Source organism: Hydra vulgaris, chromosome 12 (genome assembly GCF_038396675.1).
Source record: "Hydra vulgaris chromosome 12, alternate assembly HydraT2T_AEP".
Classification (NCBI taxonomy): Eukaryota; Metazoa; Cnidaria; class Hydrozoa; order Anthoathecata; family Hydridae; genus Hydra; species Hydra vulgaris.
Window position 1 is genome coordinate 80,492,894 of NC_088931.1, and position 24,276 is coordinate 80,517,169.

The 24,276-nt window shown below is 30.4% G+C and overlaps 1 protein-coding gene across 1 annotated transcript; it reads right to left on the minus strand.

Annotated features, from left to right (window-relative positions):
- Positions 1 to 4,910: 4,910 nt before the first annotated feature.
- On the minus strand, positions 4,911 to 5,525 carry LOC136088394 (THAP domain-containing protein 2-like). Its single transcript, XM_065812101.1, has one exon. The coding sequence runs from the start codon at positions 5,523 to 5,525 to the stop codon at positions 4,911 to 4,913; it is 615 nt and encodes a 204-aa protein (XP_065668173.1).
- Between the last annotated feature and the right edge of the window lie 18,751 nt (positions 5,526 to 24,276).

The following is a 24,276-nucleotide window of genomic DNA, read 5'->3' on the forward strand; positions in this document are numbered from 1 at the left end:
TTCTTTATGCTATCTTTCTAACTCAACTTCTTCTGACTTTCACTCTAACTTACTTCGTTCTTCCTAAATTCACTTACTCTTGATCAGCGATGCTGGTGATGATGCTGATTGGTGAGCTAAACTTATCTTCACGGGCCCGGGTTTGTGGTCTCTATATGGCAATTAGCCGGAGGAGGATAAACCACAATACCCAACAACAACGTTAATTTATCATAATGGCTGATACGGAAAAAAACACAAAAAACTAACAGTTTTATATTTGTGTTAATAAGGTATTCGTTTTTAATTTTATTTGGTGATTGTTTATAATGGCTAGTTACGCTGGAGTTGTCTCGAACAAAATTCATCGTATGGAGCGTGTTATTGATAATAATGTGTTTATGAATCCTAACGAAATTTTTAACAAGAAATATCAAAGAAATCGAGCCCAGGAAATTTATCAAAAAATATCTCTAATTGTTGGCGAAAATAAAGTCAGCAGTATGACATACAATACCAGAGGAAACTGGGTGATAGAGATGAATCAAAAAGAAGATGCGATTCTCGTTAATGAAACAAGTATACAATTGTACAATTATACTTTGGTAGTAACCAGAATATAAACTCTAAGATACGGAGTGACATTGGTCTTCTAATAATCGTTAAATGTGACCCTAAAATTGAGGACGATGAAATTTTAGCACAAATGCAGCCCTTTATAAGCGAGTTATACTCAGTAACTCACACAACGTACCGCTTTAACAGAAATATGAAAGACGGTCGAAGGCTGATTCAAATAAAGCCTTCTGTAAGACTAGAAGAAATTCCACATACGATCAAAATTGATGGAATAAATATCGCTTTACATTTTGCAGGGAAATCTTTTCTCTGCAAAACATGCTGCAACTCACACCCTCCCCAACAACAATGCATTTCACATAAGGAACCCTCAAAAATTATTAAAAACTCAACAGAAAAACCCAAAGAAAGAAAACAGCCTCTCGAAATAAATAGCGAAAAATTGGCGGAAAAAGAGAAAACGATTGAAAATATTACGCTTGCTAAAGAGCAAACTGACAGCAAAATACCTGTCAGTGTTTCTACAGAACCAAGCTTTCAAGTTGTTAAAAGCTGCTAACAAAATCGAGAAGAAAAACTATAACTAAAAAGAAACAGCGAAAGTCAAAGCGACGTTGAAGAAGGTGAGTTAATCGAAATAAAAAACGACAAAAATATTTGTAGCAGAAATGCACCATCGCCGACTCCTCAAAAGGAAGGCTCGAAAAGAGTTGCACGACAAAGGGCAGTATATTCCAGGTTTTTTCTCGAGTGGTACGTCACACATAGGTGGTATTTTGATCTTAACTAACCAAACTAATTATAACTTTAAAATAATTGAACATTTCGAAGACCTTGATGGTCATTCCCAGCTAGCACACATACATTGATAAAACGTTAGAACAATGTTGTGCGTTGCGTTGGCCCAACATCGACCGCCAACGTTGTTTTTATATCATTTTGGTTACAAATGCGACGTCGCCAACAACCAAAAAACAACGTTGGTTCAATGTTGTATTTTAAGTCGGCATTGCGTAATGTTTTACTTTGATTCAACGTTGTACTTTACGTTGTATTTTACGTTGGCAAAGCGTTGTATTTTACGTTGGTAAAACATTGTATTTTACGTTGGTAAAACGTTGTATTTTAAGTTGATTCAACGTTATATTTTACGTTTCCTCAACTTTATATTTACCTTTCATCGAAACCGAATTTTTTTTCTTCATGTTATGCATATACATTTAAACATAAAATATTATGTATTTATACACGTGTATAATCGTATATATATGTATATATGCATTTATCAATGATTTACTAAAAATAACTAGATGTCTAACTGCCGTAAATCGGCATAAGAAAAAGTGAAGCAAAAATCGGCCATTATGGGGGGCAAAATCTTTACGCTATTTATCAAAACAAAACAAATACGAAGCTTAAGATTGTTTAATTTAATGTAATCAATAAAAAATCGATACACAGATATCTGAAAAATTTGATGTTATTTTGATTTAAAATTTAATAATTAAGTAAAATATGCTCTTTTTTTTTGTTAAACATTTCAAAATCATACTTATTTCATGTTTTTTTGATTTTAAAATTTAACATTTAACTCAAATCTTAGATTTAGTTGAATTTTAATCTATAATCTATTTACATTTTATGCACCTGTTAGTCATTAATTACCCTCTGCAGTAATGCTAGGAGGTATTATAACATAACTGCAAGGTAAGCAGAGTCAAAAATTGTAATGAAACATTTTATAAAACTGTTTTGACTATTAACTAAGCTCTGTGTAACACAACTTAGAGGTTCCTTCTAGAAATGTTAGAATTTTATTTATGGTTAAAACTTCTTGTTATCATAAAAATCATTATTACTTTTTTCTATAATTGATTTACCTTCAATAATTAAATAAATTTAGTTCAATGTTATGTTATAATCTAGTAAGGTTTTCAATACAAAAAAAGCTCCATAGGTATTCAGGTATATAAAGAATATCTTTCCTTTGAAATAAGAGTCTTTCAATATAAATAACAAATCAAGAAAAGTAACAGTTAATAAAATTTAATTTAATATTTTTATTTATAATATTTTCACACACACACACACACACACACACACACACACACACACACACACACACACACACACACACACACACACACACACACACACACACACACACACACACACACACACACACACACACACACACACACACACACACACATATATATATATATATATATATATATATATATATAAACTGAATTTTTAAGTAATTTATTATCCTTTTATATTGTTTATTTTATATTTATATTATAAGCCTTTGAATGTAATTAATTTATTAGATTGTTGACGTAGACCAATCATTGATTTTTTAAAAACTTTTTCTGTATATAATTAGCCATATCTTTGCAGTCTGATTGTAAAAAAGTCATTTGCTAACATTTTTATCAGTTGTGTGGAATGCATGTCTTCAGTGACAGCTTCATGCTCAGCATCGTGTTCATTTAGGTCTTTAAAAAAATGTTTTTCACTAATAATTTTATTAACTTCATAAATCATTTTCAGTTTAAGGTTTTGTTCCACATTCATTTGTGGTTTTTTAAAATTGTCACCGCAGACACAAATTTTGAAAACACTCTCGCATACTATTATAGTTTGTATAAAATCATTTCTTGGAGCAATAAGCCCACCCCTATTTTTATGTTAATCAATGAAAAAACTGATGTTCCATAAGAATGTTCCACAAAATTGTTTTGGGAAATAAGTGAGTTTGCACACACAGAACATGTTATCTTTGATAATAATCTTCTTACAATAAATCCAGATATATATCCTAGTATTGCTTCCTTATAGATAAAGGTATTATCAAGATAATTTTGAATTGTAACAATATCAATATCAAAGTTTAAAAAATCTGTTTCAGGATTTGAATAAATTGCATATTTTTTACTCCACTTTAATGCAAAAATAGAGCCATTTGCATTATCCTTAAATGTTAAACAATTTGCATGCTTTGAGCCTACAATAGAATTGCGCAAAAGAATTCTTTTTAAAGATGACTTAAGTTGGAGGGCATCTGGATTATTATTAAATCCATTCATTCCACAAATACAAGAGAACAGTAACTCAAGATGATCTTGTGAAAATTTGTATGTTAGGCAAAATTTAAAAGGATGAACATTTAAAGTCAAAAGCTCATAGGCTAAGTGTTGAAGACTTTTTGCAGCCACAATTAACCCTAATACAAAGGTTTTTCTCCTATGTTTTGATAATTGAGTACGATTAGCATCTGTCAACTTTGATAAGTAGTTTATTATTTGATCAAAAGCTGCATTCCAATAAGGATAATCATTCAAAAAAAGAGCTTTCTTATACGATTTTGAAAAAAGATTTTTAGAGTTCAGCATATCAAATAATTTGTCGATGACCCTTATAAAATTTATAGTTCCTTCAGCATGCTTGAAATTTGGACGTTTGGAAAACATCAGAAATTCAATTGCATCTGCAACTGAACTACTAAGTGTTTGTGCAGCAAACTTAACATTCATTTTGTGACGCTGGAAATAAATGTTTTATTGAGATTTTATTTGCAAATTTTAATCCTTCTTCTTCCTGTATTTCATATAAAGTTTTATATAACTCCATTTAATGTATTTTCCATCACAATCCTTAAGTACCTCTAAATCACATAATGCATTTCTAGCTAATTTTAGCATATGACTTGGGTCAGGGATTACATACAAGTAGTGATTATAGCCTTCAAAAGTAAATCTTCCATTAATTTTTTCTTGTCTTTTCCCAAATGTACATCCTAGTGATGCAACAGAATTAAAGTTAACATTTACACCATCAAATGTAATGCTACGTACATTAACTTTTTTATCAGAGGAAACTGTTAATGTTTTTTTAATAAGACATGAAAGGTTTTCAGCTGTTATTTTACTACACAGTATATAGCCAATAGGTGTTTTCCAATGACCTCGTTATCCTACCAGCATAAATACCAATGCTTCTGTAGCTGGTGTATCTGTACTTAAAACATCTTCAAAAAAACCAGGTTCACAATCTACAGAGGAAGTCCAGTTGGCTAGAGAGCTTGAAGCAGGTAAATGGAGTATAGGCCGTAGAAAATTGTATGCTTAAGGTGAGTAAAAATGCAGAGTTATTGCAAATTTTTTAATTTCATCAGTATACCTATGCCCTTTTGGAAGTGAGGTATTGTTTTTAAACTGATTTTTTATAATATCAAAAGTCAATCCACTAAAGTTTTCACAAAGAATATTAGCAGCATCGTTAGAAACAATTTTTTTTGCTTAGATTTTTTAGCATAACTTTTAATGAATTTATTTTTTTTCTTTTCGTCACAACTTTTGTTTAAGAATTTTAATTTTTGCCTTTAATTTTGCTTTAGTTGGACTTGCATTTGTCGATAATGTACTTTTAGAAATAATAGTATCATCATTAATAATTTTGTTACTACTTTCGATAATATTAAAGCTACTATCTATATCCACCTGGCAATCAATACTCTCTGTTGTTTTTAAAATAACACTATTAATATAAATTTCGTTACTATTAGCAGCAACATTATTGTTATCACTTATATCCGAATGGAAATTGATGTGATGGTGACTGCCTGTTTCTGAAACTTTTTTAATGAGTCTCTTTTTATTTTTTTGTGGCGATATAGAACTAAACTTTTTTTTGACTTTTGATTTTGAATCAATAATAAAAGATGGCACAGAAAAAGGTTTTAATTTAGGCTTGTTATTAAAATCAGGTATACTGTAATCTGAAGGTAAAAAGTGATCACTACATATGCGGCTGTGCTCAGTAGGAATAAATGTTTCACGTTTTATAGCAACAATCCACCTTTTACAGAGTTCCCTATTATTAATTGGAAATTTATGAAATGCTCTGTTGTCGTTTTTCATTGCTCTATTTGTGCAACCAGCTGCAGCACAAGAATTAACCATGATTTATAAATTTTGAATATTAAATATCAAATATTATTTGATCCAAACAACCGTGATTTACTATTTTTTAAATTTGCCCCCCATAATGGCCGATTTTTGCTTCAAAAAATACGCGGAAGTTAGACATCTATTATTTATAATATATCATTGGCATTTATATATACGCATTTCTGCCATTTTGATGCTGAGTTAACAATTTTTACTACACATAAATTAACCTATAATTTATTGCATCTGATTAAACAGACATTATTTATGTTTGTTTTGCTTGTGGCTTGATATTTCATTACATAAAAAAGAGAAAAATATATAAGCAAATATATTTCCATGATGAACTGAAATATCTAAATGACAAATAATTCTCATAAATTATACAAATGTATATTTGTATATCCGCCTTTTCTCTATGCAAACGTAATGTTGGAATGCTGTTTGTTACAGAAGCCTTGGCATTGTTATTGAAAGAATAACTGGAATTTCATTTTTGTCAGTAGGTTTCATGAAAAGAGATTCAAGGTTTGATGTTTTTAAATACTTATGGAAGTCAGTTTTGTGCGGCCGTGGCGCAGTGGTTAGAACGCTTGCTTTATAAGCAGGAGATCCAGGTTCGAAACGAGCTCTGGACAATATTTTCGCGTCACGGTAAGGAAGGAGGCGTGAACTTCCTGGTTAAATGCACTTCCGCGGTGCTCTGTGACAAGACCGTTAGGACTTCTTGGGGCACCTAAAAAAAAAAAAAAAAAAAAACGTTAATCCACTGTATAAAATCCAACGTTGTTCCAATGTATGTATATACATCAAATCAACGACGGGTGAATAACATTGGATCAACGTTGGGTTTAGATCGTAAAAAAAATCAACTTTTGCAATGTTTTTACATACATTAATTCAGCGTTGGTTTATACACATTAAATCAACGTCGGTTTAATAACATTGGATCAACGTTGGGTTTACATCCTAAAAACAATCAATTTTTTGCGATGTTTTTACATACGTTGAACCAATGTAAATGAGCCAGCTGTTTTTAGTTCCATCGGTATTAATTTCATCATTAAACAAATGACATTGGATCAACGTTGGTTTTGCATTAGAAAAAACAGCCGACGTTTACGATGGTTTTACATACGTTGGCCCAACGTAAGTGTGCTAGCTGGGTTATAATTATATTATAGTGGAAAACGAATACCACATTATTCTAATAATAAACGTTTGCGCAAAATCTGGTTCGAGCTACACTGATCAAATCAAAAGAAAACGGTTATTCAAAAACATATCTAAAAAAATAAAAATTAAAAACTCAAATAATCAGTTTACAATACTCGGGGTGATTTTAACATGGTTTTAGACGATAAAGATCGCTACCCGCAAATCAACAGGAGAAAATGCTTGTCAACATGTAATTTAAAAACTTTATTAACTAAACTTAATATCGAAGATACCTGGCGCATTTTTAACCCAAATGCCCGAGAACACACATACAAATCAACAAACAATATATCTTTTTCTCGGCTTGATAGACTATATATAAGCAAACACATGCGTCAACTCATATCAATCGAACATGAACCAATGATTTTTCAGACCACCGAAATGCTATATTCGCCACCATTTTGATGAACAACATAGAAATTGGAAAAGAAGTCTGGGTTCTAAATAATAAAAACTTAAGCAAATATAATTACAATGACAACGTTTTAAAAATTATTAAAACAGGGTGCCAAAAATATATCATTCTGAAAACAAAACATCTGGGATCTTCTTAAACAAAAAAATAAAAAATTTTTCACAAAAATTCAGTAAATCTGAAGCAAAAAAAAAACGATTTCAGGAATATAGAATCAAAAAACAACTGAAAAATTCTCTTTAAAAGTCCCACTATAACCCCAGAATGAAATATCTCAGCGAAATTCTAAAGGTAAAACTTCAAAGCTTTGAAATAAATAAAATAAACTGCGCAGAAACTAGAGCAAAAGTAAAATGGCGAACGGATAGTGAAAAATCCAGCGAATTCGTTTTCCAGCTTGAAAAAGCAAAAACATCTAAACAAATCATCACGCTAATAAAAGACAAAAACGGAAATGAAAACAAAAACACCCATTATATTACTAAAAGTTTTGAACAATTTTATAAAAAAATGTATAAAAACACTAATAATGCCGTCACACTACAAAAGTTTTTACTCGATAACACAGACATAAAAAAATTACCAAGCAACAACGCTCATTAGACGAATCGATTATGCTTTGTGAAGTCGAAAATGCAATAAAAACTATGAAAAATAATAAATCACCCTGAAATGATGGCTTAACCGCCGAATTCTACAAATCCAATTTTGACATTTTAGGTGAAAGTTTAGTTACAGTTCTAAATGAAATAATAAAAAAAAAACGAAATGTCTATTACACAAAAACAAGCCATTATAACTTGCCTTTTTAAAAAAGGAGATAAAACCGACATTTTAAACTGGCGACCAATATCTCTCTTAAACACGGACTACAAAATTCTTACCAAAACAATATCAAACCGACTCTCAAACTTTCTCCCAATCATCATAAACATTTATAAATTAGCAACAGGTACTAAATTGAACACTGCCAAATGCCAAGGGTTGTTGCTCGGAAAGAACAGATCAATGATAAAAAAAAACTTCTTAAATTTTTCGTGGCAAAACACCACACTTTGGAGCTTAGGTATTATTTTCTCAAGTTGTAGTCGATATACCAACCACCAATGGGATGAGGGTATCGCTAAAATCAGCAAAAAAATAGAAAGCTGGAAATGATTTCAATTATTGATAAAAGGAAAAGCTATTATTATTAACCAAATACTCTTAAACAGCTTATAGCATCTCGCCTTTACGCTTCCTATTCCAGGAGACCGAAAAATTAAACTAATAGAACAAAAAATCGAAAGTTTTCTTTGGAACAATTGCACCATAAAAACTCCAAGACAAATATCTAAACTCCCTGTTGATAAGGGAGGCTTAAATATCATAGACGTTAAGGAAAAACTTCAATCTATACAACTAAGTTGGATCTTAAAATATTTAATAAAAATGAAAAAGGAGCGTGGAAAAATTCAGCTTTCTACATATTCAACAGTTACAGAAACGCCAACCAGGGAAACCATTTCTTTCTCACCACACACTCAACAGAATTGTTAAAAACTCTTACTATCACCAAACTATAAAAAAATGGAGTTGCTTATACAGAAAAACAAATAACCACACAAATCTCACAATCGAAGAAATACTAAAGCAACCTATATTCTATAACCCATACATACGCTACAAAAATAAAACTCTCAAACCAACTCAAAAATCCACAAACAACGACGTAATAAAGCTAGGTGATATCGCTAAAGTATTTATTCCTGGATTTCTGGTAAATCTACTAATCGGTATAAAACAACTCCTCCTAACAAAAATTATAAACTCCTTACCACCTGACATTAATTCACCTAAAAATAGACCTCCCCTTCGTATTATTGACCTCAATCCAAATACTATATACATCATCTCAAAGAACTACAAAAACACAAATTTACCCGAAAAATATTTCAGGTGGCAAGATCATTTCAAAAATAGCATGAAAAACACCACAGCAAAAGAATGGTCGCAATTATTCTGCTCAATCCACAAAATCAACACCAATAACAAAGCAGATAAAATAAGGTATAAACTCATACACTTTGTTTTACCTACCAAATCAGTATTTAAAAAGAGAGGGTACATAAAAAATGATCCTAATATTTAATGAGCTTTTATATAAATTATACTGCAACAGAATGAGGTCATTCCACGAAAAGTCCATAAACAAAATCAAAAAGATTCTGTAACAAGAATTTGAAATTTCGAAGCAAACAAAAAAAAAGGATTTTCTTCTTTTAGAACTTGCACAAATCTGAAGCAACAAAAATAAAATTAAAATAAAAATGAACAACAATCGTTTTTTAAACTGAGATGCCGAGATCATTTTTCGAATTTTTTTTATTTTTTTATATTGCTTTTTTGTTTATTTTTGTTTTTTGGTTCTTTTTTTCTTCTTCGTTTTATTTGATGTAGCTTCTAAAGACTATGTCTATATTTTACGTAGTAGTGGAGCAGTAGACCAAATTGAAAATATAACTACTGTATTCATTATTAAAACTCTGCACGGCAAATGCCTGAGGAGAATAAACTTCAATATAATTTATCATAATGGTTGGAATATGTATCTATATATTATGTGTGTATAAATGCGTTTATATACAATATTTATTGTGTATCTACATTTGCGTGTTTCATATTTTATCAATTTTAGAAATTAAACTCGTTAATCGATTTATAAATTGACCATTTATATGAAAATATATAATTTTTAGGGTCACCACCAGTTTGATTTTGGGCAAAAATGTTGGGTGTTTTAAACGCCTGGCTTTAAAACACCCAACTTGTTTCCTGAAAAAAGATTTTCAAGATCTTCTTTCACAAAACAAGTTTATATTTTTAAGTTGTTATATTACGATTAATAATTGGTAATTGGAAACTTAATATATATATATACATATATATATATATATATATATATATATATATATATTACATATATATATATATATATATATATATATATATATATATATATACATATATATATATATATATATATATATATATATGTATATATATATATATATACATATATATATATATACATATATATATATATATATATATATATATATATATATATATATATATATATATATATATATATATATATATAATTATTCATCTGTAAATTATGAAATATATATATTTAGGATAACAGGTAGCATTTGATAATGCTACCCAGTAGTGAACAACGGGCAGGTACCCGTGTACTCGACGACAGTCCTTGACCTAGATAATGTTAAATATTTATCATAATTTATGTAGAGTGCAGAGTCACAATCCGTAAATGTGTCAATCCTCCTTACTTTAACTTTAGACTTAAGCCAATTTCACATTGAAAGCAAATCATTTCTAATAGAGTTTGAGCAGCCGTTGCGCAGTGGTTAAAGTTCTGGCTCCGAACCTAGAGGTTCCAGGTTCGATGCCAGCTCTAGCCTATTCGTACGGAAGGAGGCGTGAACTTCTTGTTAAATGCATTTTATCAAGAAGTTCACGTCTAAATTATAACAACAACAACAACAACAACAACAACAACAACAACAACAACAACAACAACAACAAAAAGAGTTTAGTAAACAAAATAATGCATTTGATAACTTGTATAAACCAAGGTTTGGGAATCTTTTAAGACAGAAGAGCCTAAGTTTACAATTAATAAACAATTTTTAGTTTTTAAAGAGCTACTAACATCTTGTTTTCAATATTAAATTAGTATTTCAATATTTGTTTAAACATTTTAATAATATAATGTAGACTATGCACTTACATAAACCCGAAAAACACAAACTTTGAAAAACTAATAGTGTTACGGCTAAACATCTCTTATTTGCTTATTTAGTTCTGTATGTGTATGGTACTTTTAAAGCACCAAACTGTTTAAAAAAAGTAGAAATATAGTTAGTGTCATTAAAATACTGAAGGTTGAGTGTGTATGTAACACAAGACTACAAACGCTGCCTAATTTTCCTTTTTTTAAGTAAATAAATTTATTGAAAAAGTTACGTTGTTAACGTCAATTTTTCTTGACCTTCCCCCCTGCCTTCGCTCCTCCTTGTCAAAACTTGTCAAAAATTTTTTGATTTTCAAATCTGATCTGTCAATGCAATTCTCACACTCCACACTGGCAGTGCTTAGTGGTAGAAGATTATTATTTGGTGATAAACCACTAACAGTAGCTATTTTTTCAACAACTGTTATTTGTACTTTCCGAATTTTTCCTTTTACATAACTTGCATGATCTCTCTTACTAACACGTTTTATTCTTAAAGGTGAAATTCTAATCTCGAAAAGACTAGTCACTTGAACACAATAAATCATCTGTGCCATTAATATCGTCAATTTTTTCACTTGAGTTTGTGAGTTGAGTTGAAAAAGCTTTTCGGCAATTTGGACACAATTTTTGACCTATATAAATTACTTTATTTATTAACTCTGAATAACAGTCTGCAGTCTCTCAGTCAATACATCTCAACCCTTTAACTTAGCAACGATTGGCCTTACTAAAAGGATTTAAACAGCAGCACTACAAATGCGTTTATTTAATTTAATATTATAATAAATTTAATGCGTGTAGCAGTGATACTTTGAAATCTACACATTCGATTTACTAAGAACCCATGTTTTTGAGATATGTTACCCTTTTATTGCAAAAATATAAGACCCCAAAAATACGATTTTCGGCTACTGACTGATATTAAAATTTAGGTAAGCCTTACAAAAAGTACCACAAAATCCGAAATAACAAACATTTTGACCTGAAACTTTGGCAATGTTTATGAAACATGTTTAACTACATACTGACAAAGTTTTATCAAAATCTGAGATTGTCAAGTGGGGATGATTGCAGAAATTGGACCGTTTGAAGTGGAATGACCTAGGAGTTTTAATAGTGTCTTGGAGTTGTAAATTAATATCATTAAACCTCTTCAAAATATCTGCTAAATAAAAGACATCCTTTTTGACAATTATTATTTGTTGGTGGAAAGTGTTTTCAGTTTATTTTCCACGTTAACTGCCATCGCTTTAATTCTATGCTTTACTGTAGTATCGCATCATAGCAAAGTTTTCTAAACCCGATTTATTGATGCATGACTGTGGTAGAGAGTTATTCCGGTGTAGCAGCTTAAAATAACTCCCTGTAAATAAATACTTCCGGAGTACTTATTTCTTAGTCAAAAAGTACTCCCCCAGTCATTTTAGGCTAGTAAATAAATACTCCCGTTTGTAAACAAGTACTCCCAATGAAACATTTTAGGACATTGCGATGCATCGCTGTCGTAAAATTGTTTCTTCTGTATCGAAATTAAGTTTTCCATACTCTTAGAATAAAAAATGGCGCGATATGTTGATTTTGTAACAATTGAAAAGTACCTTACAGAAAAAGTTTATCCTTTAGAAATTAAGGCTGATAAAGGAAAGAAATCTAATTTTCGAAAAGTTTCCAAAAATTTTAGCATTTTAACGGGACAATTATTATGCCGTAGCAAAAAGTTAGTCATTGCTTGTAGCAAAAAATAATATCTGACATTCATTTTTTTTGTTGTTGTTATTTACCTCCTTAAGGCCGAGAAGGCCAATACAGATGAGGAGGCTACTTAATAGTGGCTATAACCCTTTCTCAACTCTATCACTCCGAAACACGAACCTTGACGAACAAGGCCGCTACGCGGAGAAATAAGTTAAACGCGGTACTACCAGGGTTGTGGTGGGGATCGAACTCGGAACCTTTCGCTTATAAAGCGAAAGCTATACCACACTACACCACTACCGCATTTTGTCTTAGTGAAAATTCCCAAGCAAAAGCAATGGCCTCACACCGTGGAAGAAATGCAACTTATCACAAAATCTTTAGCAGATTTTACTGGCACAATATTAAATTCGACGTAGAAGAGTTTAGTAAAAAATAAGCTCTATGTCGAAAAACATGGTAGAATAATAAGTTCTTTAACAGAATTCCATTCCGTTCCAATTGTAAGTAAAGCAATGGAACAATTTGGAATTGATATTTGTAACTTGCCAGAGGTTGATGGTTTTAAACATTTAGCTGTCTGTATAGACTATTTTACCAAATGGTCACAAGCTAAATCTCTTAAAAACAAAACTACTGATTCAATTGCACTACTTTTATATGAAGTAACCTGTCAATACAGGTGCATTAAAATACAAATTAATGATCAAGGAAGAGAGCTTGTAAATGAAGTCAGTAAAAAACTGCATACAATGACATGAACTAAGCAATGGGTAACTTCTGATTATCATCCCCAATCTAATGGTTTAAGTGAGGGTCAGAATAGAACTATAAAAGAAGCATTAGTTAAAGTTCTTGATGAAAAAGCTGTGGAATGGCCCTAAATTATTGAATGAATATTATTTGCACATCGTGTTAGCAAGCACACTTTAACAAAATATTCACCAATTTTTCTATTATATATTCGAGAACCTAATTTACCTGTAGATGTTAAATACGGATTGATTGATATTAAGAAGCATGACATTGAAAGTTTTGACAGAGAAACTTTTGATGCAGTTCTTACTTTTTTATTTCTTTACGAGAAAAAGTTTACCATACCGCATTTAAGAACATTCTTAACATTCTTCAACTGCTTAAAATAAAATAAACAACAGGAAGATTACAATAAACACCATCAATCATTTAGTGATAAAGTTCTTTTAAAAAATCAAAAAAGGATTGATAGAAATGGAGGAAGTTTTTCATTTAAATGGCTTGGTCCATATACGGTACATTCAATTTCTAAAAACAACTTGTGCACTTTGGTTAACCAAAAAAAATACTACTCTAAAGAAAAAATACAACGTTTCTTTACTTAAGCCATACATTGATGAAAATAAAAAGTCATTATATAATGATATGTTGAGTTCTTGTGTTGAAACTAAAGAGAAAGTTACAAGTTTATGGTGCATATTACTTGACGAATGTGTTGAAATGGTATTGATTAGTGCAGTGAAAACATCCATTAATAATACGGAAACATAACAATCGTTGTATCATACCTGTATGAGGTTTGAAAACATTTTGCAACAAAAAAAAAGTTTCTTCTGCGTATTTTCCTTAAATTTCAAGATCAAGAACTCTCAAATGTAATGCAACGGAACAATAAAATAAAAGTAAGTATTAAAAACTTATTAAAAGTATTTGGACCCTTTAGTGGAGTTGCAACTCGCTTGAACAATATTGTCAATGATGAAAAATGGAAATCTGCATGGATTATCATTTGTGCAGAAAAACATTCATGGTTTACAGTAGAAAAAACGTTTTGGAAATCACATCAAGAAATCAATTCAGTTGACTCAAAAAATGCTTTAAAACCTGAAAAACTATGGTTAAATTTTCTAAATTTTTATCATTTTAAAAATGAAGATAAACAGATTGTGTGTTGACCACTGTGCGGCCGTGGCGCAGTGGTTAGAATGCTTGCTTTATAAGCAGGAGATCCAGGTTCGAAACGAGCTCTGGACATATTTTCGCGTCACGGTAAGGAAGGAGGCGTGAACTTCCTGGTTAAATGCACTTCCGCGGTGCTCTGTGACAAAACCGTTAGGACTTCTTGGGGCACCTAAAAAATAAAAAATAAATTAAAAAAAAAAAAAGATTTTGTTGTCTCATAATTCGTCGCTAAATGACAACATCATGGATGCTGAACAAATGCTTATTTGTAAGCAACTAGGACCAAATGCAGAAATCCAATCTCTACTAAATGGTCAAAAATATTCAAGTAATCCATACCAGCCAGTCAATAATGAACATATTCAACTTATGCATAATGGTTCATGCCGTTGGTTTCTTACATTTTGCTGTAATGGAAGAGTCAATATTTGTGATAGTCTTTATAACTTACTGAATAGTCTTTATAATTTACTAATCTTGTTTCTTTAAAATGTGTTCAGTCTTTATATAAAAACTATTCTAATAGCAACGAAGATTTACTTATAAACTTTACTTATAACTTTTATGCCAGTACAAAAACAATCAGATGATTTTAGTTGTAGATTGTTTGCTGTTGCCTTTGCAGACGAACTGTTAGCAGGTAAATTACCAATAGAAACAAACTTTGATGCATTGAAAATGCGGTGACACTTGTTATCATGTTTAAAATCTCAGCATCTTTCACCATTTCCTCAAAAGAATTTTTTTTGTGTGTATAAATATTGTATTCAAACACAATAGTTACTTGTATAAATTTATAAACTGTAAATATCTACTTTTACCTATTAATTATTTTTTTGTACCAAAACCGCAAGCCAAAAATGATTGGGTTCCAGTATTAGCATTTTTTTTAAAAGAAAAATTAGACAGATATTTTAATAAGGGATTTTCTCATAATAATCCCAAGGAATCATAGGGATTCTAAATACTACAGTGTTTAAAAGAGGGAAAAAAATTAACAACGGGAAACCCAATAAAGTGAGCTAAAAAAAAGACCAAAGCGTGTGTTTTAGGGAGGATCGAAAAGACGATTACCAAAAAAAACGGTACAAATAGAAAGAAAAAATATCCTTTTGATAAAATTTGGAGGTACCACGGTACTTTTATAATATTTTTGAAAACTTTAAAGGAAGTAAAATAACAAAAGGTGCAACTGCTTTTCAATGTAAAAATACTGTAAAAACATTTGTCTTTAAACCAATGTTGTTACGCTAGTAATTATTTAATCAGTATGCATCAAAGAGATGCGACGCGCCACCTCAAATTCAATGCTATATTAACTTATATATATAAAATTCAACTTTAGGCGAGTACTTATATCATGGGGGAGTATTTATATCCTAGGAAATTAAATACTCCCATGTGTAATTATTTCCTAAAATATAAATACTCCCGGAGTACATATTTCCTAGGAAATAAATAGTATTTATTGACGGGAGTAATTTTAGACTGCTACACCGGTAACTTCCGTCTGGGAATTTTATTAGTAATATTTTTCGTTAACCGGAAAAATTCCTCAGCTAAATTTTAATTGAGAGAATTAGTTGTGTATACATTTTATTATATCAAGATAGCTATTCACTCAAAATAAAAATACATTAATGTCTTCAAAGCTATTGTATGTGTATAATTTAACATTAGATGTCGTCTATAATATCGAAAAATGTAAAAATCAAATCATAACTATCCTATTAAACGCGATTCAAAGCAAACATATAAAGTAATTCAAACACATAGAATTTTTGCAACTTGCGGAAGCAAGGGGTTGTTTTTTATTAGCGATTAGTTTTTACGCAATAATGTAAATAACGATGAAGATTATCGAAAAAATGATCGCAAATAACCTCGAAGAAAACAAAAAAGTATGCATAAAGAAACTGAACGATTATTTAAAGAGCAGGAAAAATTGTTTACTTTGATAATAAGCGCTAACCTCAAAATTATAACTAATAGACTAGAAAAAGAAGCTAATAACAATAAGTTGAAAATGTCGAATATTGAAAAAAAGACCTGAACGACACGACGGACAGTCTCAGCTTTAAGAGGATAAAGCGTCAGAAAATACATCTCATTTAAAAAAATATTATGAAAATTAAGTAAATATACTATCTAAAAAACAATAGACTTGGAAAATTGATCTAGAAGTAAGTCTAATTATAGTCTCCAGGAGAAAACTCGGCAGAAATGTCAGAGATAAGATAACAATAGCTGAATATCTAAATAGCTTCTTTCTTAATGTTGGTCACAAGTTACCTACAATTTTGTTTTTATTATTAATTATTTTTAAATCTGGTGATGATTTTGGTACTATTAATTATAGACATAAATCAGTTTTACCACGATTTTCCATATTAATAGAACGCGTCATGTAGACTTTACAATCATTTGACGGAAAACAGTTTTTTTTACGGTAAAAAACTTTGGATTTAAAAAAAAAAAAACGCTCAACTGACGATGATATAATTGAGCTAGTAACTCATAAATCTAATGCTTTTAGTAATGATTGTTTTTTTTTGATCTCTCTAAAGCTTTTGACACTTTTAAAAAAACTTGAAATGTATAGAGTGAAAAATAGTAATTTACTTTGGATGAAAAATTTTTTATCAAAAAGAAAACAAATATATTCAATATAAAACAACAAAAGCAACAAAAAGCACTATAACTTGTGGGGTTCGCTGAGGTTTGCACTTGGGACCGTTATTATTTTTACTCTATATAAATAATTTACATTCAACATCAAGCTTATCAAATTTAATCTGCGGATGACTCCATCTGTTTTATTCACATAGAGGCATTAAGACACTTTTTAACATAGTTAATAAAGAATTACATAAAATAAACGAATGGTTCATGTGTAACAAACTCTCTTTAAATGTTAAAAATTCATCTTATTTCATAAATCAAATAAAAATGAAGATATTCCTCTTAAACTATCTTATCTAAATATAAGCTATACTAATACAAAAAGAGAAACTTTAATAGGTGTGTTCTTGGATGCAAGTTTGTCGTGGAAGTTTCATATAAACATTTTAGAGAGCTTTCCTAAATATCATGTCCTTAAAAAGTTTAAATTTTTCATTAATATATAGTCACCTAACCTAAATGATAACGTGGCCTGGACAGGCACAAATTATGCTAAGCTTATAAAAATATATAATTGCTCAAATAATTCCTATAATTCCGATAACTCCTTCAAAGTATCAAAAAAAGTTACGAAAGTCAATCTGATGTCTTAAACCAATCAGAAGATGAATATCAACAATACGCAGCTCATGCCATATATCTAACTCCAAAATCACAATGGATGAACGCATAATTCAAAAACTTTTAGTTTTAGTTTCTGTGCATACAACTGTCAAAGTATTGAATCAAACACCTACTATATACAACTGTCAAAGTATTGAATCAAACACCTGCTATATACAACTTTTTATATAAAACAGACAGGGGCTCAAAGAAGATACGGATGACTGGTGTTACCACAATCTTTTCATAGAGCCCCTTTAGAATAACATTTAAAGCCCATATGGCTTTAGGAAATTTACAATAAAATATTTTTTCTGAAAAATACTACGTGAAGAATAAAACTCAATAACATAATTTACAATAACATTTAATAACATTTAAAAGCCCACATGACTTTAGTAAATTTGCAATAAAATATTTTTTCTGAAAAATACTAGGTGAAGAATAAAAACTCATATATGTATCCTCATATGTACACATACGCATACACAAACACATATACAAACATACTTACACACACATATATAAACATACTCGCATATATATCAGAAGTTTAGGAGATGCAATTTCATTTGTCGTTTAAAAGAGGAAGTGCTTTTCAAATCTTTTATATTGTTATTTTTAATTGATTCCATAATGACGGACCTTGGTTAATAATTGAGAATTTTGACACTTGTGATTTTACTCTGCTCAATTGATAGTTATGGTTGCTATTTGACCGAAGATTGTATTTTTGTGAAAACGCCAATGTAAAAATATCAGAAAATACTTTTGGCAGCAAGTTATTCTTATATTTATACATAAATATTAATATTTGAAGCGAATTAAGTTTTGATATATTTAACACATTCATGTATTTCATTACAGAGGAAGGGTTTTTTAATCTTTTTAAATAGTTAACCGCTTTACATGCGTGGTTTTGTAGCCTCTGTAATCTTATTAATTTAGTTTTGTGTGTGTTAGCCGAAACAATATTAATAATTAAGAGAGATGACAATAAACAAGACTGAAGTAAAACATTTTGCGTGATTTATAATCAAGAAAGGCCCTAGATTTATATAATACACTTATAGCAGATGATATTTTTGCTTCAATAAGACTAATATGTTTTTTCCGTGATAGGTTCTCATCAAATATTACTCCCAAAAACCTTGTATAATTTACTCGTCAAAGTATTGAATCAAACCAAAGTCAAAGTGTTGAATCAAACACCTACTATATATCTACCTTAATTAACTCTTTCGATATAATTTTTAAATCCGAGCATTGGCTTTTAAATGCTGAGCGTTTAATTTTAAATGATCTATCAGCTCCGACACATCAATTTTTTTTTTATCTGCCGAAAAAAAAGAATATGGAAAACCTTTAGGAGGAATTTTTTTAATTCGTAAAAATTTACTGCAGTCTCTTCAAGTAATACACAAAGATGAACACACTTTTGCAATACAAGGTTCATATTGGAATAGTGTTTTTAGTTTTATTGGAGTCATGGCCTACTATATTATACGGCAACATATATTATATGTTACATTTTAGAGGCCGATTATAAAAGGTCTATTTACGCAACAAAATAATGACAGTGCAATATTAAAAAAACATTAAATATATGTGCATATATATATATATATGTATATATATATATATATATATATATATATATATATATATATATATATATATATATATATATATATATATATATATATATATATATATATACTTATATATACTTATATATACTTATATATACTTATATATAGATATTAGAGATGGGAATCGAACCCTTTTTTTAAAGTTCGGGTCCGGTTCGGTTCGGTTACATCTAATGTTCGAGTTCGGTTCAGTTCGGTCTTAAGCACAGTTTGGGTTCGGTTCGGTTCGGTATCAACACAACTGTTTTTTTATTAGTTACAAAGCTTTACATCCACAATGATAAAACACAAATAAATTAAAGTAATATTAAGTAGTTAAAGCATTGCAAATAACTTGAATAATAATAATTTGCAATGCTTTTATACTGCAACTTCAAAAGTTCAAAAAACAATGCAGTTGCTAATAGCTGCAGTTAAAGTGCACAAAACATTAAAGCAGTAACTTTCTGAACACAGATAACGGTAGCTTAAGTAGCCTACTGTCAGTCTAGTAATCAGGGCTGCATGTTGTGTTTGAGAAATATCAGCATTTCCAATGTTTCTGGGTTTAGGCGAGCCCTGCGCTCACTCATCGTCACCCCACACACTGAAAACACTCTTTCACTGGCAGTACTTGTAGTAGGAATAGCCAACAACTTTCTACCAATCAATGCCATCGTCGGAAGCTTATGTTCACGGTCATTGTCTTTCCAGAATTGCAATGCATCACACGCTGTCACGGGCAGTGCCAAGTAATTGTCAAGTTCATGTCTTGTGTCATTACTGTCGGCGTTAGACAATGGAGTGGCAACTGTTTTTAAGTCTGCCAGCAAATCATACGATTCAAGATCAGCTTTATTCTTCTTTGCAGGAGGCAGCTGATCTGAATGACTGCATTCACTAAAGCTGTCTATATCTGTATTGCCTGAGTCCTTTCGTATCACTTGATTTGGTGAAGAAGAAATAATTTTGTCCACCATACTACGCATTTCTGAATAAACAAAATTGCGATCGTCTGTGTTGACAAAAGACAAGTATTTGTAAGAAGGAACAAAAGTGTTGATAGCTTGTGCAAAGGATGAATAACATACTTTTCATTCAAACTGGACAGAAAAACTGCCTTCAAATCACGCATACTGTCGCTGTCTGAACCATTGATCTTACAGACTGATCGAAAATAAAAAAGCATTGGCCATACATCAGGGGACGTCGGCACATTGTCATGTGACAATTGTACAGTAGCCTTGTGAAAGAGATGCAAAAATTCTACGACGTCATGCAACAATTTTTCATTAACGTTGTTCAGTTGCTCAAGTTTGTCAAACTGCTTTGAATCAGCAAGAATTGACTTGACATGATCTAACTGGCATGACAGTGATTGCAAAAGAAAAAATTGACTGTTCCAACGAGTCGCAACATCCTGTTTGAGAGTGCGATTTAGCTCCTGGTTTTTCCCACTATGTTTAAAGTAGCCCACCATTTCCTTTGAAGTCTTGATCATTTCATGAACTAAATTAGCACCAGGGGATTTCAAAGTTTTTTCAACAGCTAAATTAAGATTATGACCTGCACAACTAAGTCTAACATCGTTGCGATAAGCCGACTTCATATTACTCCCATTATCAGTCACAAATACCAAATTGTCACTTTTTATAGTCTGAGGGAAAAGTTTTTTAAGTATTTCAGTTGTCTTTGCTTTTACGGCAATGCCAGTCTTAGACTCACTAAACTCAAACAATCCAACACACTTACTTATAAGGCAATAACTGCTGTTAATGTAATGTGCTGTAAAAGTTTGATAAGAGTATTTTAGAATGTCATCGGTCCAGTGATCAGTTATTATTGCGATATGAGTAACCCCAGCAAGTTCGTCTTTCAGCTTTCGAACACATTCGTTGTAGAACTTTGGTAGTAGTGTCTTAGACAGCGTTGTTCGATCACACATAATATCCTCAAGTTTCACTGATCCATACTTCGATCCAATATCAATCATTGTTTAAGCAAAGTGACGGAACCCATCATCCTGAACACACGAGAATGGCTGAATGTCTCTGGCAATCATGTAAAGGGCTGCACGTTGAGCATATTCACAAATGTGTTTAGGAACCTGTAAAGTATAAAGCAATAAACAGTAGACATTAAACACATAACAATACATAATGGCCTTTTTTTTTGTACTACAAAAAACATTGTATTTCTAAAATATTGCTAACAACTTGTAACAAATATATTTTGCTATCAATGGTAGCAAGTGAAAAGTTAAAACAGTAAATAGGAAAAAGCAAGATCCGCAAATTATATTTATTAACCTCTGTCTTTTTAGGTAAAAAGCTTGTCATTTTTAATTGTCCAGGTTCTGAACTGATCTTATTGATGTGTTATGTATTATGTCTTTGTAAAGTTGTAGTATGACCAATTGGCACTGACAACCATAATCCACACTGCTTACAAACGGCAAACTCCTTGACAACCTGTTGATCATAACATGATTACTCACAGTTATACAAAAATCAAATAAAGTGTATTATAACTAAGGTCAATTGACTCTATTTAGCATTTGATATTCAAATAATTATCAAACCTGAATGCTGCTCAGTTTGGCATTTATAAAACTAAATAATTTTAGTTTTATAAATATTTCAATAAATCAATAATCACTCTGCAGGTGATTATTGATTTATTGAAATATTTATAAAACTAAAATTATTTAGTTTTATAAATATTTCAATAAATCAATAATCACCTGCAGAGATGCAGGTGATTATTGATTTATTGAAATATTTATAAAACTAAATAATTTTATATGCAGTAAGTATAGCTACAAACCTCATCCCCAACTTCAACGCAACGGAAGCGTGTCCAGCATTCACTCTTTGTCCATGATGCAGGTACTAAGCGAGCCGCTCCGTCTGTTATCAATTTCTCCAACACTTTTTTAGTCCATTTACGAGTTAATTTACTGTTACTCATTATTACTACAATATTATGTAATTATTGAAATCATTAATTACTAAGATATGAATAAAAACTCAGAACATTGACAACACCTCAATATTGCAAATGTTTAGAAACAGCATTTCCATTTTGGTTGGTAATGTTATGAATTGTAGACTTATCGCGAGATTAGAATTATTTTGTTCTATTTCCCATTTTAAACGTTGGGAGAAAATTTTTCATTTTTTTCTAAAAGTAAAAATTACTTAAAATTTTAGCTAGTTTTTAAAGAAATAATAACTTATGCTTTAAATAATTTTGATTTAAACAAATTATTTAGAAGAAATTTAAAAATTAAAATATATTTTAAAAGTAATTATTAATTACTAAAATTACTAACTCATTTTCTTCCAATACTTAATATGAGAGATAGAACAAAATAATTCTAAACTCGTGGTATGTTATACATTAGGTAATGAATCATGTTATGTATGTTACACATTAGGTAATGTAGCATGTTATGTATTGTAGTGATGTGCGAATTGCAAAATTTTCACTTTTTCAAGCCTCTATTTAGCTTGGTTAGGGCAAGAACAATTGGTTTGATTCGGTTCGTTCACAACAGTTTTAATGTTCGGGTTCGGTTCGGTTTAGTAACAGCTAAAGTTCGGGTTCGGTTCGGTTCTGTCGTAGATAAGGTTCTAGTTCGGTTCGTTCGGTTCGGGTTCGGTTCGTTTCCCATCTCTAATAGATATATTAGGTACGCGGAAATTGCGAGATCTGGAGCCGAAAAATATGCCAAATAACTGAAGACTCGTTTTTTGAACATTTTTTAAAGTACCATCAAGAAAACGTTTTTTTGTTGTGTTTCTTTTTAGAAACATATATAAACTTAGATTGTTTTTGAAAAAAAGAAGAGTTTACCTTGATTTATATGTGACTTTTATTTATGGTTACTATAATTATTTATTAACTTTATAGCTCGTGAAAATTTTGTTGATGTTCTCAAGGTAAGATGTTGTTAAATAAAAGTTCAACCATTTTTTAAAACTGCTCAATTTTCGACACTATTTTTCTTTTTACCTTCCAAATTTCATTGAAAAATAAGGTGTCGCAGATAGCTTACGAGTTGTCGCACTTTGGTACCTAAATTCCGTTTTCCTGAATTCGATAAGTGGATAATGAGTTAGTGGGGGAGGAGGAGGAGGGAGGGGAGGGGGATAGTAAGTTTTTAATATATATATATATTTTTTTGGGTGACAAATAGTATTTCAAATAAAGATTTAAAGTATATTACCGAGTCAGGAATTTCATATCATATGATATCATACTGTGTAAGATAATATTGTGCATAGTATCATAATATTTGTCAAGTGAGTAATTTTACATTATTTAATGTTGAAGCAAATTTCAACTTTAAATTTAACTATAAAGTTAAACAGTTAAATTTAACTATAAAATAAATACTTTAGATGGGTTATCAAAGTCTACAGATGTTATTCCAAGTATGATTACTATTTTTTCATTTACTTTTTTAAATTCATATATACATGTATCATATTTACATATAATATTTTTGAGAGAATTAAGGTTTGATAATTGGCTCGACAATATAAGAGATATTTCTCTCTTTCAATTACAGATACACTCAAGGAGGAGACAGCAAGTGCAAGGCTTCACAATATAGATAGTGAAGAATTAATTGGTATGTTTAGTGATGCTAAAGGAAGATGCCCTAATGCAACAATTTGTTATATATCAAGTAAATATCAAGATCATTTAGATAATCTTGAAGAGTTAAATAGAGAAAAGGTAGTTAAGTGGTCCATTTATATGGCAAAT